This window comes from Ascaphus truei, chromosome 7, assembly GCF_040206685.1.
Source record: "Ascaphus truei isolate aAscTru1 chromosome 7, aAscTru1.hap1, whole genome shotgun sequence".
NCBI lineage: Eukaryota > Metazoa > Chordata > Amphibia > Anura > Ascaphidae > Ascaphus > Ascaphus truei.
Window position 1 is genome coordinate 93,239,262 of NC_134489.1, and position 17,385 is coordinate 93,256,646.

The window sequence follows — 17,385 nt, forward strand, 5'->3', positions numbered from 1 at the left end:
ACCTTGCACATTGACTTTTATTGCATGGCACATTTTGTAGGCTAAAGTTCATGGTTAAAATGGCACATTTTGCATGGTTCGCGAGCAAAAATGTAACACATCTCTAGTCATGAACACCTGTTTGGCCATGTATACACAGTCCATTTGCAATTCATTAGTGCAGACTTTAGCTTGACTTTTTAGCACAAGTGTATCATTGGTGAAACATAGCTCCATCTACCACATGATATCAAAAAGGTTAATTCTCAACAACAATAACATAATTTAGTAACAGAAAGCTATGGAGAAGCAAGTGTCCCCCTCCCACCCCCCACCCCCTCAAATGCCTCTCCCTTGTGTCTATAGTTCATTGAGTCATATGTTATCATGAATTAGTGCTAGTGTGTAGAAATAACAGATATAGCAAATACAAACATCAATTGTGATCACATTCACATGTGGGCATATATAAATGTAATTGCTTCAATAATAATTATTAGAGATGTGCAAATGTGTCCAAGTTTGGTTCACAAATATTTTAGCAAAAATTTTAAGATTTTTACATATTAACAAAAGTTTTTACACATTTTTTTTTTAAATTACAGTATTTGCAAAATATTCTCTCTGTTCTCTTTTGTTGGTATTGAATGGCCTATCGCTTTGTGCAGAAAAGGGAATCTTTGTATTTTTATGAAAGTGTGTCCTGATACTTGTAGACAGCGACCGTTTCGACCCATTGTCGACCATTCATGGGGATTTGGAGGCCTGTATGTTTTATTGTTTAATATCTACAGAACGTATGGGCAACCGGTATTATGGCATCTATAATTACAATTAACTTGTTACTATGGGAGGTTATATCATTCTGTACTAATGCTCATGGATCAGGATCCTCATAGCATCTTAAACATGTCTACTAGTTTGGGTTGTTGGGTCTCACTCCCTAGATCAGGGGTGATCAACTTCAGTCCTCAATAGGTAAGGTTTCAAGGTTATCCCTACTTCTGCACAGTCAATAGCTGAGCCACTGATTGAGTCACCTGTGCTGAAGCAGGGATATCCATAAATCCTGACCTGTTGGTGTCTCTTGAGGACTGGGGTGACCACCCCTGCCCTAGATCCTACATGTTATTTATAAACATACCACTTTTAATTTATTTCTATATATTTCAGGCAAATGATAGAAAATAAAGAAAGTGGAGAAAATTAATTATGGACATCACAAATTAGAGTCAGTTAACATAATTGTTATGTTCAGCCACAACCTAAATGTATAATATAAACAACATAGTTCATTAAAAAAAATGAATGGGCAACTTTTATTTACATATTCATAAATATTGGCTATGTCTATTTCGTATCTGGGTTGAAAATGTCGACAATGGTTAATATTGAATACACATATACCAACACTCTTGTGCAAATTAGTATGCCAAGCAACATATGATTTTGAGATTTCCTATTGGCATGATTGGGTGGTGGTCCTTTTGATTTCCCTTGGGAGCAAGATCGAGGTCAAGTCCAGCAATAAGTATTTTGGGAACTGGGGGATCCAATTTAGCTGAACATAGCTCTGTTTAAGCTCTGAAGGATCCCCGGTTCCCATCCTGTAAAAAATAAATAAATAAAGAGTCAGACAGTAATGTTACTTTAAAGACTGTCCTACTGTAAATACTTACAGAAGAGTCTCCAATTATGTATTCGACAGTAGAGAGCAATGGAAAGCGCAGTACAAGAAAGTGAGTAGATCAGGAAAATAACCTAGAATAACCTAGATAACGTAATGATTTAAAGTCCTTGACATTGAATTAGTTGCAAGGTGAATAAGCAAGTAGATTAGGGGATGTGCATTTTTATACCTTTATTGATTTTTAGGAGGATTGTCCACATTGGGCGTTCATTTTTTGTCTATATTTCAACATAGTATGTTTGTTTAGATTTAAGTATTTTGAATACTCAAGGTGATAAATTAATTCTAATACAAACATTACCAGATACTATGGACACCGTATTAAGCACCTGAAGTGAAAACCCTGTTTAGACTTTCAGGGACATATTTACTATAGTAAGCAGTGCTGTATCATAAGGTAGTGATTTTAAACCTGGAGTTTAAAGGAGGCTACCACATGGAACCCTGGAGTTCTGAAGGAGGCTACCAGATGTTCCGTGAGATAACACTTGCTAATAGTGGATATGTTATCCATCAAAATTGAATTATTTTATTATTTACCATATTTTAAATTAAATATTTAAAAAAAAATGCAATTAGAAATCCACAATCTTAGTAAGCTCCAAAAATACAATCCCCAGTATTATATATTGATATACTTAATAATAGAAACTGGAGAGCTACCAGAAAAGTGACCAGAAATATACAACAATAAACAAAGATGACCCAATGATGGGATTGCAGCTTAGAATGTGTTGGCCAAATAGTGAACTAAATGACCCATGCTTATGAGAAGAAAATATATGCAATAGCTAAATAATGTGGATGTGCATTGGGGCTTCTGTGTTTATAATTAAAAGATGTTTCATTAAATGTTATACTGTACTGTTATAAGTTACAGGTAACATAGAACACTGTTAGTTTAGTTAAAAAAATAAAATGCCTAACCATAGCAATATTTTTATGCAAATAGGATAGGTGAGGTGAGGTTCTTGTCAACTCACAACGTTTAAATGGTTCTGAAGCTCTTAAGGTTAAAGATTAATTTTCTTCAATGGGCCACAAGTGTCTGCTTAATAATGTCCTCTATAGGCACTATGTAATTCACAGGCTGTTGCTTTGACTCTAAAGTATCTAGAAGGGACATAGAATACCTTGATACTGTACACTTAAAGCATGTTTGCAATCATTTTATAAATAGCTTCATTATGTATGCCATTGATATGTATACATCTGATAAACATTATCAGTTCCATATCTGTTCTGATAATCTGAATGTACTGGACTTCAACTAATAGTACAGTATACAACAAAAAACAAACAAAGATGCCCAAAGCTACTTCCAATGTGGCAAAAATACACAGTGCAATAGGTATTGCACTGTGTATTTTTGTCACATTGGAAGTAGCTTTGGGCAACTTTGATTGTTTTTTTTTGTATACATTTAGCCACGCCCACTAGCACTCCTTTTGACACACACACACACACACACACACACACACACACACACACACACACACACACACACACACACACACACACACACACACACACACACACACACACACACATATATTATGTGGTAATGTTTGGGGTTTCTCAGAGCTTGTTGGGTATCTATGTTTTTCTTCAACTTATAGAGATGGATAATATAAAGGGTGGTAAACTTGCGGTATAGCCTCCACACAAACGTGGTAGGGGATAACACAATAAGGCCTCATCCCCACTGCTCGTGGCTGTGCGCTACACAGCGCAATACGAACAAGATATGTCCCTCTATGGGGCTGGCCCCAGTTACTCCTTGCGCACGCCTGCAGGAAGCGAAATGCTTGACCACCTTTCCCAAAAGACAATAATTTTGTCTTTTGGTGCGGTGACCGAGCGATGGCCACATCACAGCGGCAGTGAGGGCGAACCAGCCACGTGATGTCATAGTCTCGCCCCCGCCATGCCCCCTTCCCCGTTGGAATACACAGAAAGCCAAGGATCAAATAAAGTCTGAGGTTTTACAGCATATAGGAAAATGGGCAGAATTGACGGCCCCCGTGATTCTTATCTGCCGTCAAATTTTAGGGTTCCAGGTAACTTTTTCCCTGATTCTCCTGACAAGCAACTAGGAACTGTAAGAATCTTACAAACAAACCAAAAAGTCATACACCGACATACACAGACTATGACGCTGGTAGAATGTTTGAGCAATTTCGTTTTTACACAGATGCAATTCAACATAGTTGGCCAGAAAACATACTGGAAAAAATGTAACAGCCTTGACTGGCTGCCCTAAACAAATCTAATAATGCTAGTCACAAAGGGCTGGCTGCTTTCATTTTTGGGAAATTAGCTACCAGTTGAATTTTTTAAGGGCCTCTAAGTTGAGAAGTGTTTGTCAATCAATTGTTTTATTTACACTTATCCCATCCTGTCCTTATTAGAGAACCAATACAATTAGCGAGAGGTGGGCAGGGTGTTCTCTGGCTATACAAGTGCTTTCTGAACACACAGTGACATCACACAGTGACATCACACAAAAGGGGCAGTCAGAGGAAATCAACCCCCTCTAAATCTAAATTTCAACAGAAATGTAAAAATACAGATACACGTACAGTAGGCATCAGATTTGGTTAAAAAAGGCATTAATAAATCAGATGGGAAACCTAATATATGTAACTGGATTTATCTCACTCTGGTCCTTGGAGGCATTTTCCTTTTAACATCTGTTAATGTTCAATTCTTATTGTTATACTTTGCAACTTTATTTATGACTTATCCAAGATCAGCAGCATTCATACAAATATGTCTATATACACACATGGCCGGTGCAACCACTAGGCGACTGAGGCGGTTGCGTATGGCAGCACATTTTGGGGGGTGGCGGTAGTGGATGAAGATGACGATGGGTCAAAGGAAGAGGTGGGCAGTGTGACTGGAGCAGAGCAGGGTGGCTGAGGAATATGGTGGTGGGAGCAGGGCGGCGAGAGCGGAAGAGAACAGCCAAGGAGAAACATGTCGCAGCGGTCCGGTCTGGAAGTCTTCAATGACGTCTGGTGTCTGCCACTGCTCCAGTGCAGGTCCTCCCCTACTCCACCTCAAAAAGAGCACAGCCAGGTAGACATTTTTAATTGATTGGGAGAATTAGAGGTTGGATGGAGAAGTTAGAGGATGAGGAGGGCTGGGAGTTAAAAGATGAAGAATGGGTGAGAGAATGAGGAATGGGTAAGAAGACTAGGAGGGGTTAGAGGATGAGGAGGGGGTTTGAAGATGAGGGAGGGGGCGAGATTAATGGCATAGAGAGAATGGGGGGTAGGGAACGAGAATGGGGGATAGGGAGAGAGAATAGAGAATGGGTGGGGGAGAGAGTGGGGATATACATTTTTGTTTTTTTCATCTGAAATTTCAGTGAGGGGGGGGGCAAGACTGAAGGTTCGCCTAGGGCACCGTATACCCTTCCATCAGCACACACACACAAGCACACATAGCATAAGCATCTGATTATAACTACAGCAACTCAGACATAAATTGGTAAAGAAAGACTTTCTAGTGATGGTACCCACAAAGTTGTGAGCCTTTCATAGGGTACATGATTCTCCCAGGACAGAAATACAAACCCACTGCCTTCTTGCACATTTTTTTTAATTACATAGTCTAATGTATCTTTAATCTAAAAACTCCAGAAGGATGTACTTTAACATTTCATATATAATAACAACCAATACTATTGACACCAGGCATACATATTGTGTTCTACTGATGTTCACTTAATATTTGACAGTGCTAACTCTATAAAATGGTAAATGGGGGAAATCTGTATTTATGTTTGTATGCATCATTTACATTTAAAGGGGTCTTTGATTCTTCATAATAAGGGCAGTTAATGAATCACCCTTGTGTATGTTGGTGAAAATGTTCTATTTAATGCTGAATCATTCATTATGTTCTTTTTCTCTGGTACATTCTCCAAGCATATTAATCTTCCAGACAAAAGAAAACAGTCAACTACATTGTAGTTTGCAAGTCCCTTCTTTATGACTAATTATGAAGGTTCTGTCTTTCAATTGCTATAAATCCCTCCAAATGACTGCCTTTTAAACAATATCAGAGACAAAATAGAGGATTTATCAAATGCAATTATTAAATAGCTGGATAGATAACAGAGCTTATGCAGTGAAAAGAAATGAAATCTGACACAGGAGGAAATGCTCTAAAATAGGAAATAATTGTTATCTGCAGTGTTTTCAGTTCGCAAATATATTTCCCTGTTGTGTTAAATGGCTCTTACTAAGTAATAGATGTGATTTATGTGGAGGGAAGGGGTGTATGTGGTGGATTCTGTGATTAATCAGTGAATCCCCATCCTCTGGCATCTCACTGCCCCTCTTGTGTGATGTAAGATCAGACGTACTCTGCATTGAAAAGTCAAGACACACAAGCGGCTCACACACATACATACTGTACACCTAGAAACCCTGCTGCAAGCAGGGGAAGGCAGGCTGGCTCATTTAGCAGCAGAATTTCCATTGACATTTCGAAATTACGCTAGATTCAGGGCTTACTGCTGACTTACCGAGTGTGCAGCGAGGCAATCAGTGTCTTCTTCTTCATACTGCAACAATGTCTGAGTTTATTTTAGCCTTAGTGACAATATCAGGATTATTTCCTATTGCTAAGGTGCTGACTGTGGGAGCTGATCGAGGTAAGGAGACTTTATTTTCCTAACATAACTTGAAAACTTATCCCTAAAGCTAAATAAGAAAAGATCTGCTGCTGCATGGAACATTTCTGGCGTTGTTTGTACTGTGGTTTTGCTTCTAACTAAGGCATTAGATTCAGCAGGAAAAGTATCCAGTAGTCAGTCCATGTATTTGTGTAGGATTTGGTGTGTGTAAGATGTACATTCCCCACGTATTAGTAATTCAGTCTGTATATGTTGTGCTTGTTGTTTTGTCCTTAAATGAAATGCTAATGTTTGCAGTGTGTTGGTTCTGCATCAAACGTTGGAAAGGAACATGCATTTCAATCACAAGCTGAATAATTTCTCCCATCCTCACCTGAATCCAGTGTTTCCTTCTGTATGCTGCTTTGCTGTTCCTTGAGCTAATTGTGCTATCATTTGGTTTCACATGTACAGTAGATAGCAAGTGCTTGTAACAAGGAGCATTTTAAACAGCTTATGGACAAATGCTTTGTAGTTAGGACTTTACTCTTCAACAACAATAGATGATCAACTTCTGTCTCTCCACATTGAAAGCTTACAATAAAGGTACATTATTGGTATGGGATGAAAGAACGAGATGATGCATTTTAGGCAATGAATTTCAATATGGACCACTAAATATTTGTTCACAAACAATCAAAATACATCTGTCTTAATATCCATTGTTTTAGACACTAACTTTTGTTGCCATTGACATGCAGCCAAATTACTAAGATTTGATTTGATAAAATGACTTTATGTTTATAAGCTGCTGAAACCATTTCCAAATTTCTGACATTTACCTTAAGTTGTTTAGTACTGTGATTTGGGGAAATGTCTCTATATTTTCTGAGGAAATATACTCTTTCAAGAAAATATTTCTTACAATAGGAAGATTTTACAGGGGCATAAAGTTGTCAGAAAGAAAAAAAAACATATTGTAAGTAATAATACATGCTTGCCTAATGTGCTCATTAATGGCATATGCTACACCTTATGGCAAACATAAGGGGATGTTATTTGACTATTGAAGCTGGATAACTGATTCATATTTTCAAATTGTTGATTAAGAGACAATTACGCATAATCTTCAGAAAATCATGTTAGGGTTAAAAAAGCTAAAATGTTATGTTATGCTTCTAAACCTGAAAAAGAAGTCTGAATTGATCACCTGGACACACACACACAAACACACACTATGTATATATGTATATATACATACTGTATATATCACCTGCCATATAAAAAGTATCATATAAATGTTTGTCTATGAACATGTCACATCTTAGCACTGTCACACACTTCGCGCTATGACCTTATGACCTCACACATGCATTTCTTAATAGCTTTTCATCTTTAACCTTCCTACAGTCAAATGTCTCATGTAGGTTATCTGTAAAATACCTAAGCTATAGAGAACGTGAGCATTCACAATTCTTTTGTATAGGATAAGGAAGGTATTTGCCAGCATAAAGGAGAGACGCAGGGAAATGCTATACAATAGTGAACATTTTGGGCCCTATTTGAAAAGGATTTTTCCAATTTTATGTCTATGGGGGAATCTTAGGAAACAACAATAGGAACTCATTACACAATATTTGACTCTTTTCCTTATGAGTCTTTAATGGAAAAAGAAAGACCAATGTCCCATTCATCATACACCATATGGCATTTGGCTTCTTGAAGATTGAATATTACATTTGTAGCATGGAGGGACTTGGCTTCATGCACATTCTTGGTCCAAGTATATTGAAGCATTTTTAGAGGGACGAGTTGTTACCAAGGTGATCAGTATAAATGCTTTGTAGAGAAAATCCATTTTAGGAGGCTTTGAACAGTTCTAATTTTTCTGCAGTCCATGAAATTAGTTAATATACTTACTTGATATGTTTGTAGGCTAACTAAAATCCCAGATCTTTGTGTAAAATCATGTTGCATATTTATAAAAATGGATATGGTATAATTAATTTTCCATTTATACATTTTCATAAATGTAACTTTAGAGGGGTCATTCATCAGTCAGAGTTATGCAAAGAAAAACCTATACCATGTACAGTATGCCTTTTCAGATGTCAATGTCAAACCTTCCACAGCACATTCTTCTAATTTGTGTATGAAAAGAGATGTAGGTGTTCTCCACAAATGGATATCATTGAAATATAAACCACATTGTGTATTTTTTACATTTACATGCGTACTTGGCCCCAGATTTATGACCTCCTAGGGGTCATATAGTGCCATGAAAAAGATGGCTCTTAGAGTTAGTATTTTCTTTTCCATGGTGTGGTCTTTGCATTGCAATTAGTTTGTGGACAGCATATCAATGTGAAAATGGTAATGCAACTCAGTTCCTCAATATTTAGTTAAAAGAAGAGAAAGTCGCACAATTCTGTTTTACTGGTACAAAATGAAAGCGTGAAGAAGGTTTTCATTATCTATAAAGATACATTTTCTTAAAGAGACAGACCATTATACCCCTGCAAGTTGCCCGCCCTTCCACTGGCATGTCTTGTTCATTCAGTGGTTAATTCAAAGAAAGTGTGAAAGAGTAGTGCTTTAGAATGGTAGATGTTCATTGTGTCGCTACTGAAAATATACATTTTTCTTGATTTACAAAAAGCGCTTTAGTCAATGAAAATAACCTAGTTTTTGCACTTTTACTGAAGTACTGTACCATGATGATAATAAGAGCTGGTTTTGTTAATTGTGTAGTTTAATGCTAGGAGTCAGCTTTCTTTTAGTTGAAGAAAAAATAGCCATTAAACATTCCTAACCTAATATTTTGATTCACTTACAGATTGCATAGTGCATGCAATAGTAATAATTATTTCGTTAGTGGTTTCAACCCATGTTATGTTTATGAGTGCAAATGTCTGTTGCTATGGAAGAAACTTCCACAAGATTAGAGTGTGTGTCCACAACCAGTGTCAGAATGCACTCACAGTTTGGCAGTAGGAACAATATACAGTGAAACAATAATAAATGAAGATACTGTACCATGGATGTTAAAATGTGTCAAAACCACCTAGTACATGGTGTGATCTAATTTCTACAAAGTACTTCCCATATGTGTAAAACCAGGATCTTTAGTGTTCAAACTTGAATAAATATGGTGTTTCAAAGAACTACATTCAAATGTTTGCTATCGAGAGTCCAAAATCTAAATGTAATATCATGATGCACTGCACAGACCTAAATATCACTTTGTTTTGCAGTGCAACATTATATTGCAGTTAGATTTTAGGTGACTATGGTAGCACTGTGGCCTGCAAGGCGGCACCCTGGCCCCTAGCTTTTAGCACTTTTTATTTTAACATGATGTATACTTCCTAAGTAGGGTTGCCAGGGGATTTATCTAGAAATACTTGACACAATGGCGCAAGACACGACACGCTTGAGATACACATACACACACCCTCTCAACTCTCTCTGCTCCATGCTGTGTCCTCCTCTCCGTGGCCCCTCTCCGAGGCTCCTTACACCTCCTTCTGATTGGCTGCATTACCCAGCAACAGCCAATCAGGATGGAGGAAGTTGCCCAGCCTTCTAACAGTCCTGATCTCTCCCTGCTAGGGGAACCCCCACAGACCCACAAGCCGGTCAGGTCAGTATGTCCAGGACACATATATGTCCAGCATTACCTCTCATTTTTTACTGGACAGTATCCAAATACAAGACAGTCCGGTTCAATACTGGACACCTGGCAACCCTATTCCTAAGCATACTGCAGCATAAATCTACATGGACTGTATCATATCTAAATTACCCTAATAGACAACTACAGTGTCACCTCTTCAGACACTTTTACTGTACTTAAAGACAGGCTTATGTATCCTTTTTAAAGTGACTAACTTACATAGGATTTCAACCCTTGCTACTCCCTAGTTGTTGATGATTTAAAAGTTCATGTCTCAGAAAATTGGTTCCCTGTTCCTGTTTGCACCAGAATTTAATAGCAGATTGCTTTCATGACTGATATCTTTTGTAGATTTCAGTCAGCAAAGCGTACCCAACACCAACCCTGATCTCAAGTCAAGTGGATCACTACAGACCATCGAACATGAAAAGTCTTTAATAATAAAGATAATAACAAGAAGAATATTTTATCCCTAACTAATTCTACTATAATTCACATATCTGAACACCGTGAACAGTACGGGCACAATCAGTCAATGCTTCACAGATTATAAAGTGTAATGTTTAATGCCAAGGTACAGTAAGCAAAGGAGTAAAATTGGCTAAAGTTAGCATTGAACCCAGAAAATGGTATGTTCAAAGCCAATATCTCAACCTCTCAAACAATATCTCAATCTCAACCTCTCTGTCATACTTTTTCCTTACTAGTAAGTTATTAACTACAGTATGCAATCCTTCCTGCCTGGCTCCCTAGGGAGGTAACATTGACGTAGTTGTGTGGTTGCCATCAGTATAGAATCATCATGTCTCAGGGTGCTGCCTGTGGTCGGCTGGGCGGTGGAAAACATGGGCGCCAGGAGTTTTTATAGTACAACTTCAATCTTTATTCATGTTCCCAGGCTTGGGAACACTGCAGTCAGATTTAGATTGACATGGTTGTACTTTATTTCATCTATACTGCTATCATTCTTGACAGACTTCTTCCCTAAGTGCCCACTCTTAACACTCATGGGAGGTGCATTCACTTGTTACTGTACTTACAGATTTATCTTGTGGACTATGCCCCCCTTTTTAGCAATGTCCTATGGGCCCACTTTATTGCAGGCCCCTGCTGAGATCCTGGCTTGTCTGTATTCCTACTCTGGGACATGCTTTTCTCTTATAGCCATGCTATAGGATCCTGACATAGGGCACTGTGCAGGGCCGCAGACACATTTCCTTGGTCCTAGAACTAGAATTAGACTGCCCCCCACCATGTCGGCGGTCTTGCGAGTCCCCCCCATTTCACACTTTGCGAGCCACCTCCTCTATTTCTTCCGACTTTTCCATGTATTTTTTCCCCTCTGTCTCACTCTTACCCCTCTCTTCCTCACTCACTCACTCCTCACCCTCTACCTTACACCCCCTCTCACTCTCCCCCCTTCATCAATTACCCCACTCTCACTCAATCCCGCTCCTTCAATCCCCCCTACTCACATGCATTCCCCCCGGCTACACACACACACACAAGCCCCCACTCCCCCCCCACCAACAAAATACATACCAAAAAAACACAAATACAAAAAAACCACCCCCAAATTAAAAAAATCTTCCCACCCCCCAAATACATACAAACCCCTCTACCCCCCAAATACATAAAGAACACCCCCCAATTTTTTTTAAAACACCCCCCAAATACATTTAAACCCCACTTCCCCCCCAAATACAAAATACAGACTTACCTACATTGGGGATGGTCTCAAGACTCTGCTGCCATGGCTCTCCCACAGCTGCTGGCCTAATGCCGGGCTTCCCCCTCTCTCACGCTGTTTGGGCCTGACTCTCTCCCTCACTGTCATGCACAGGGCCTCTCTCTTATGCCGGTGCATGCGCCAATGACAGAGAGAGGCCCTGAATGGGACAGTGAGGGAGGTCCACAACTGGGAGAGCCAAGCATCTGACACCAGCACGCACCTCTCTATCATGCTGATAGCTAGGACCAGCTCCCGGTGCACGCTGACGTCAGAGACTCAGTGCGGGACAGTGTCAGTGAGGGAGGCCCACAGCTGGGGAATGCCAGGGCCCGGCGGCAATGAGAGGACCGGCAGGCGGGCAAAGAAGCCACCCGCAGCCACCGGGCCCGGGTCACATGACTTGCTCTCCCCGCCTGTTGGCGGCCCTGACACTGTCCCTAACTGAAACAGAATAAAATGGGGGCCTGACCTGTCCAATAATTGTGGGAACATGTTCCTAACATTTACTCCCCCGAGGCTCTGTTCTTCCTCTCATCTTGGAACCTCACTTCTAGAACATTCCCGCTAACTCATACCCACTGCTACATACAGATGCAGTCTCCGTTTCAAATCCACTTGCCAGAGATGCTCCTTGTGCCATCTGCCGGCTGTCCACAGATGTGCCCTGCCATGGCACGCGCTCATCCTCTAATGCAGGAAAAAAGCTGAGTGAGGCGCGCCTTACATGTGCGTGGTGTGGGGGGTTCCCATGTGGGAGCAGTACGGATAGCAAGACAGAACGGGAGAGGGAATCTGTAGTTCTCTGTATCGTCACAGGTTGAAGCTTTTCGACCACTGCTTACCATTAACTCCTTAGCTTACTCTAGTAACCAACACCAGGAAGATGGAGGGGGGGGTGAAGGGGGTTACACTCTCCACTAACTAAACCCAATGTTGTTCCCAATAGTCTATAAATATAAAATGGGTAACATTAGAATATCTAACAGTATACATCCTAGCCATATAATATACCATAACAGTGCTACAGTATACTTGTTTTTCACTATACACACAAGTAATAGCGCTTTTATAAACATCCTAACATAGTACTTAACATATAGTAATTATTGCTATACCTACATGTTCGGCAGATACCTCAGAACAATACTTAAACTATATACATACTGGGCATATAGTATATGACATTCTTTGGTATACAGCTTATATATTGTGAGCAATACTAGGCTACTCTGCTTCTAGTATTATACATACATATTGTCTGATCCTACGGTACATCTAAGACATTCATAGTCACACCTTTGATTACAATCACATGCCCCCTAGTATCATGGGCATCCAAAATAGAAGCTCCATAATCATACAGTATATGTGTACAATGCTTCCCAAAATCTTACATAGAGTAGTACTAGAGTACTCTACTATCTATCATTACTGACTTTACTCATCAGCACATACTGTAACAGATTTAATATACTTTACTGAAAAGGCCCCAAATTGTTTGGAACCATACAGATGTAGCCAGATATTGTTGAGTATTCCTTCAGGAAACCGCAGTTGAAATTTGCCTGACCCCTGCCTGGTCGCGGATTCCCCGTGGCTAGACTAATTGCCCATCAGGATAAACACAGTGGTGGTCCCTGCTTCTGAATGGGACTCTGTTCATCCTACCCAGTTACACCAGCCTGGAAGAGCTGCACAGTGAGAGCAGACAGAAGCTGTCCCTCTCACTGCACAGCTCTAACAGGCAAACGCAATGTTTTTATTTTATTTTAATTACATAGTATTGAAGTAGGGGGTCTCCGGAGATGAACCGCATTAATTTAAGCCCCAGGGACCCCCTGTTTCTTTAGATACAGGCCCCGGTATGGGGTGCCGGTATCTCATGCAAGTTTCATTCTCCCGCATCACGGCCCACGTGACTGGGACATATAAATGCAGGAGGGCTCATTTCCAATGACTCCTATACCCTCTGCTACATAGATCTCTGTGTCATCACAGGGTGGAGCCTATCATCCACTCTTACCATTAACTTCTTAGCTTACTCTAGTAACCAACACCAGGCGGGGTAGGGGGTTACAGTTTCATTACTGAATATTTGAGTTTAAAATAACCAGATCCAAAACAGAGATTAAGAATTTTTGAATTCACATAATAAATAAATACAAGTGAAATAATTGACGTTAAGTTTGAAACCTCATTGAAAAATTGCATACAACATTCAGTAAAGACTCAGCAATGTTTAAATGGATAACCACATTTCAGGATTAGATAGTTGCACGATGAACATAGAATATTTTACTGAGCCCTGTTTTTATTTGGCGTATCTGCCCCTGTTACTAATATCTATGACAAATATCCTAATTCGACCTTATTTAGCATATCTGCTTATAATGAAGCATGCATCAAGTTACTTGGTCTGACAATGTTATTATATATTCTAAACAGGCACAATTTTATTGATGACGCTTCTCTTGCAATGCCTGATTGCCAAAAGTTTCATATGTGACAGAGTAAGAGCTTTTGAGAAAGCGTTGGGAAAGCTGGAGTTATGTTATTGCTATAATGTTTTGTTCGGTGTTGCATCACATTAATCAATTATGGGCATGAAATGTAATTACAGAATTTCATTAAAAGCCCCCAGCCTTCACATGTTTGCACATATTTTTTGATCCACAAATATGATGAGTATTGCATTGATCATGTAACCAATACATATTACATTGCTCCCTGTAGCGAGACTTCCACATATAAAGCTACACATTATATAAATTATCGTAGGTAAAAAAGTGACAAAAACCCTCTACTCTACAGTAAATAGAAACATCACTTATGCGCACATTCTCATGTCTCAGACAGGTCTGCCACCCTGATTTTCCCCATTTACTCTTAGCATATAATGCTTCCCCGGCAACCAGGGATTCCGGGAAATTACATGCAAATGTACATACAGTGTCAAATTTTACTTCATGTCCATTTTCACATGGGACCCCTATAAGCTTCTGCCTGCCGCATTACACAACTTTTCAGCACAGCCTCGGTTAAAGAAGTGGATAGCTAATAAAACCGACTTACAGACAGCTGTTTCGACCTTTTGGGTCTCATCAGTGGGAGGCTGGTTAATGGATATGAAGCAAAAGGTGACACTGTGTGCTCATTTGCATGTAATTTCCCAGAATCCTTGGCTGCAGTGGAAACACTGTATGCTAAGAGATAATGGGGAAATGCAGGGTTGCAGACCTGTCTGGGACAGTTTGAAGCTGCTCACAAGTGATATTTAAATTCACTGTACATATAAAGCTATGGCAATCTCAAAAACTATACAGTATTTCTTTAAATGTCTCATTATCTTACGGCTTTAAGCTAAAATATTTAGTAAGGCTAAACTATCATTTATACTACACATTTTTAAGACAGCCCTCTCGAATACACAGGACATTTTTGCATGTTGCAAGCATCAAGTATATATCCACAGGACATCCGTCCCCTCTCCCCACCAATCCATCTTTCCCTTTCCACCTCTTAGGCCCTGATTCATAAAGCTCAGTTAAGTCACTTAATGTGAAGGTAACCTACCGCAACTTAACGTCACATTACGACTAACAGTATATCTTCAAAGGACATTAACATAAGGTTAAGCCATGTTTCCTCGCATGCCAAGCATAGCATTAACTATAACAGACATTAGTGATAATGACATGCAAATGTATGCAAACGAGGTGTTATTATAAGATTGCATAATAACAAGTCTGTTAAGGTTATTGCAGGAACTTAATGTCACGTTAGTTAAGTCACACTGTACCTAAACTTGATGTTACTCCCATTCAGACCCCGAAATAGATCTCTTCCAGGTGTTGCACGGGTGTAACACCAGTTATGTATGAGTCAACTAACATAGCATTATTTCCCTCTTCTCTGCTCTCTTTCTCAACTTGAGCTGAAGACCTATTTCAGGGTATTGATAGAAGTAATGCTAAGACGTACTTATCATGTTACTGTATTGGAAGATAACACAGCGTTATACTACAATAACGTGACGTTAAGACTATGCTAATGAGATGTAGTTCATACGTTTTTGTTTTTTTTAGGATACCATGTTAACTTAGGGAACATAACTTAGTTTCCAGTTTTATTCAACGCTACCTTATGAGCCCTGATTTAGCTGAACCTTGTGCATTTAAGTCTTTCATTGTAAACTCTTTGGAGCAGGGACGTCCTAACTTATTGATGTCATTCTGTTTATTATGCTTGTTATTATTTTTCACCTCCATTGTTCTGCACTGCAGAACATGTCGATGCATTATACATAATTGATAATGATAATGACAGATATTGCAACTTTTGCAGCATTAATTCTAAATGTATATACGCCTAATCCATTGAATTCCATGAGTGTAAGCAGGAGAAAGACATGTTATACATTGAAAGATGTGGGGCTTATAAAAAGCCTTTCGGGAGCAATTGATTTTAGATCATTGTTCATTGTTCATCCTGCAAAGAAATTGTGGTATAAACAGATTATGTAAAGGATTTAATTAAAATAAATGTGATGTATTATTTGTAGATGCATGAATAGCTGCGTATTTGTTTCACTCATTGAGGGTTTTAATTAAACTGTGATGGTGCTGATTGGTACACTATATCCACGGAAACTCCCATTGAAGTCATTGGGTCTACCTAGGAAACCTTCTGCAAATTAAGTGAATAACAAACCATTAGCTAGAAGAGAGAATACGAAATAATGTGGCTACTGTTTTCTACTAGAGTTTGTGTACAGTATACATAGCACTGACGTCTTGTTTCTGGAACTCATATCCTTATTTAAAGTAACTTAATTTGGCAATGTAAGAAAAAAAAGAGTCTTTGTGGCTGCCTAGGCTCCCTTTCAAGGAGACCAAGCGGCGTATTCTCATAGCTCTGAAGTGTGTCAATCCGCTTCTAAAGAACCATTTTCGATCAGATTGGCATACTTTGCTATTCTGTAAGCCCACCTCGCATGGCCAATCCGTGTGTAGCCTAGTCCCCTTTGACTACTAATTCTCTGGCCCCTCTAGCACTTTAACTCCCAGTAAAGCGTGAGCAGTGTGTTGGGAGCAAATCCTGCAGGGCCTGGTTGTATTGTTATATGTGTGTTACTTAATAAAGTTCAGGAATAGCCTGGTGTTACAAGGGGGGCCAATGACTGACAGGAGGCCGGCTTACAAGCCACTCCCCTGGGAAGGAGGGGGTTTCCCTCTAGTGTTTAGAGTAAGTGTTTCTGGGAGTGAATTCTGTGCTACCTCCCTGCTATGAGGACGCATCAGTGAGCCTCTCCTGGACAGGAGAGGGCCGAGGCCTTGCCCTGTTAGGGGATAAGGTATGCTGAGGAGGGGTGCTCAGGGCCTTAAGCCCGGGGTACTGCCTTCAGGGAATGTATTCTATAATGCTGTACTGAACCAAATAAACCCAAGTTATATCATCTCTGGTGTGACGTTTGAAGTGTGAACTACCAAGAAGAGTTGCCCCTGAGGTTCATCCTGGCTGCACCAGGATCCTCCTGGGCTGTGTTGACCGACGAACCATCATTGATAGCCTGTCCTGATGTCTCCCTATACCACCGTGGAGATCTCAGGCCTGCTGTTCTACCTAACAGGTATGCACCAGCTTCAGAATACACCGGTAGCTACATGATCTCACTTAGG

General features: G+C 39.7%; 1 protein-coding gene across 1 annotated transcript in view; it reads left to right on the forward strand.

Moving 5' to 3' along the window:
- The first annotated feature begins 6,027 nt into the window (after window positions 1–6,027).
- Window positions 6,028–17,385, forward strand: part of LRP1B (LDL receptor related protein 1B) — a 1,102,312-nt gene continuing 1,090,954 nt past the window's right edge. The window contains exon 1 of the mRNA XM_075610066.1: window positions 6,028–6,338. Coding sequence (XP_075466181.1) covers window positions 6,257–6,338 — 82 coding nt within the window. The 5' untranslated portion in view covers window positions 6,028–6,256. The remainder of the gene's footprint in view (window positions 6,339–17,385) is intronic.